The sequence below is a fragment of the Bidens hawaiensis genome, unplaced genomic scaffold, assembly GCF_021521415.1.
Source record: "Bidens hawaiensis isolate Kalapana, Puna unplaced genomic scaffold, B.hawaiensis_p1.1 tig00033354_1, whole genome shotgun sequence".
Taxonomy (NCBI): Eukaryota; Viridiplantae; Streptophyta; class Magnoliopsida; order Asterales; family Asteraceae; genus Bidens; species Bidens hawaiensis.
The window spans coordinates 146,078-148,512 of NW_027495718.1; the positions used below are offsets into that span (position 1 = coordinate 146,078).

Here is a 2,435-nt window from a genome sequence, read left to right on the forward strand (position 1 = left end):
TCCTTCAACCTTTTTGTGGAATAAAAAGCCTTTGCTAGCTGCCAATATCCAATCCAACCACCCTGAAAGAAAAGAGACTTGAGACCTGTCTACAATGGCTTTATCTTAACAACTATATGCACATATGGAATAAGATTCCAATGATTAAGAATTAATATATTCGTAACCCTATATCGTACATCGCTATGTTGTACCTAGCCAGCCAATCCTAAGACGCATAGACTAGCTAGAAGGCGCCTTCTGTTTTCGACCAAACAAATTATGCACGTGATCCTAACACTTTATGCAATAAAGAAACCAAATAGTATAACTAGTTGAGTTAGTTAAGTAAATCTAACTTCCTAAAAGAAACAAGTCTACAATGGCTTTATCTTAAGATTAATAACTAATATGTTTATAACCATATATCGGTTATCGTTATGTTATACCTAGCCAATCCTAACACACATAGACTAGCTAGACAGCGCCTTCTGTTTTCAACCAAATAAGTTAAAGACGTGACCCTAACACTTTATGAATAAAACCAAAATATTAGAATAAGTTGAATTTAGTTAAGTGAATCTAACCTTCTAATAGGAAACTCGTTGTCCAATGAATCAACAAGGTATGTGATGAATCTAGTCTCTAAAGGCTTCATGAAGTAAGACACAAAGCCTACGGTACTCATAGATCTACCAATTGGCCATGTTCACTACAGAACCCAGGTTTTTTCCCCACTAATGATCACTCTTTGAATATGTTTGATAATTCAAAGTCATTCTTCATATATTACACATTAGAAATAAGTATAAAACATTTGGTAACACTAAAATAGCTCCTAAAGTTTTACTTGACTCTAGCACCCACGTTTGGGGACTACCACTGCGCTGACAAGACGTGACATTAACTTTCTATGGGTATTTCCGCACATTGTCTATGGTAATGAGAAAAGTCGAAAATTACTACTCAATCAAGGAGTTGAAAATTAATAAATTACATAAACACTACATTCTTATGCTTAAGTCTTTCTAGAACAAATTTGTAGACGTCTAAATAAAAAAACAAAATGTTACATTACATCTTACAACTTCATAAATCATAACCACATTCAATAATTTAGAAAGGCTTCTGAACCACTATAATATAAAGAAATTGCATCATGGGTTATACCTTTATGCATGGAGTGACTGTACTGACACCAATACAACCATCACACAACAAAAGGTCCAAATTATCTAATACAATAATAATTCACTTTGTGCCCATATGGTATTCTTGAAAAATAAAGTACACCAACGTGTCAATTCTTTAAACTTAATCTCTCATAACTCAATGGCATGTTCACTTCAACACTACTAGAGCTTTTGCAACTAAGAATCCCTAGCACTCCCCATGAAGCTTTCCTATGATAACCCGAAAACCGTTTACTCGATTCATCAATCGTTGTGAACAACGCTTTCGAAGTATTAACAACCTGCCTGTTCCTGATGTCTTGGAGGTCCATCTCTGGTGGCCCTTTCAATGGTCCAAACACAAGATCAGACCATCTTGAAGAAGATGTTTTATTACTCAAATTATTCGCGGCCGGTTCGTAATATAATCTTGAGTTCCGGTTGAACTTCTTGTAATCCAAAGAGTAGCTGTTTCTCACAAGTTTCTTACCACTTCCATTATTATTTGTGCTCTTTAACTCGTGCATTGACTCGGACCGACGTCGACGAATATGTTTCTCTTTACTTGTTTTACGGGTTGTATTTTGATCGTTGATTGGTACGAGTTTTCCTCCAGAAAACATATCTTCTGCATGGGACATTCGGTGTGCATCTGAAAGTACACCGGATGTCCCATTGCAGAACTCAAATAAATCTTCGGATGTGGCCGGGGATGGTGGATTTCGATGATATCCGGAATAGGGATCTTCGGTTAAGGGGTAATATGTGAGGGAAAGTGTGTCAAGTGCATCTAATACTTCTTGATGATCATAATCATCTTTGACACTCATTTTGGCAAAGTGTGTGTGTGTGTGAATATTGGATTTTGATTATGTGAAGTGTGAAGGAGTCAAAGCATATAGATGTACGAAGGCATACGTCTATATAAAGAAATGATCATGTTTCATTAAAAATGTGCATGCACTCATGATTTAATTTTAATATATATGACAATAATACTTATACAAATATATATACTATATAGGGATAGGGTTGGCAAAACAATCATGCATCTTTCTTGTGGCATATTCCCATGTCATTTTAGCGTATTCATATTCTTAACTACATCATGCATTAATTTAATATTATTTCTTGTAAAAGTGTAAGAATAGTTAGGATGTCACATGTGTTCATACGTGAGTTTTGGTGATAGTGTTTGAATTCTTAGTACAACAAGTGTGACAGCACTTTAGACCTACCATTCAAAAGGGTCATGCGCATGCCAGAGATATACATTTACTTAAT

General features: G+C 35.3%; 1 protein-coding gene across 1 annotated transcript; it reads right to left on the reverse strand.

The window, feature by feature from the left end:
• Window positions 1–1,279: 1,279 nt before the first annotated feature.
• LOC143584786 (uncharacterized) lies at window positions 1,280–1,981 on the reverse strand. Its single transcript, XM_077066751.1, has one exon. It carries the CDS (start codon window positions 1,979–1,981, stop codon window positions 1,280–1,282), a length of 702 nt encoding a protein of 233 aa, XP_076922866.1.
• Window positions 1,982–2,435: the final 454 nt, after the last annotated feature.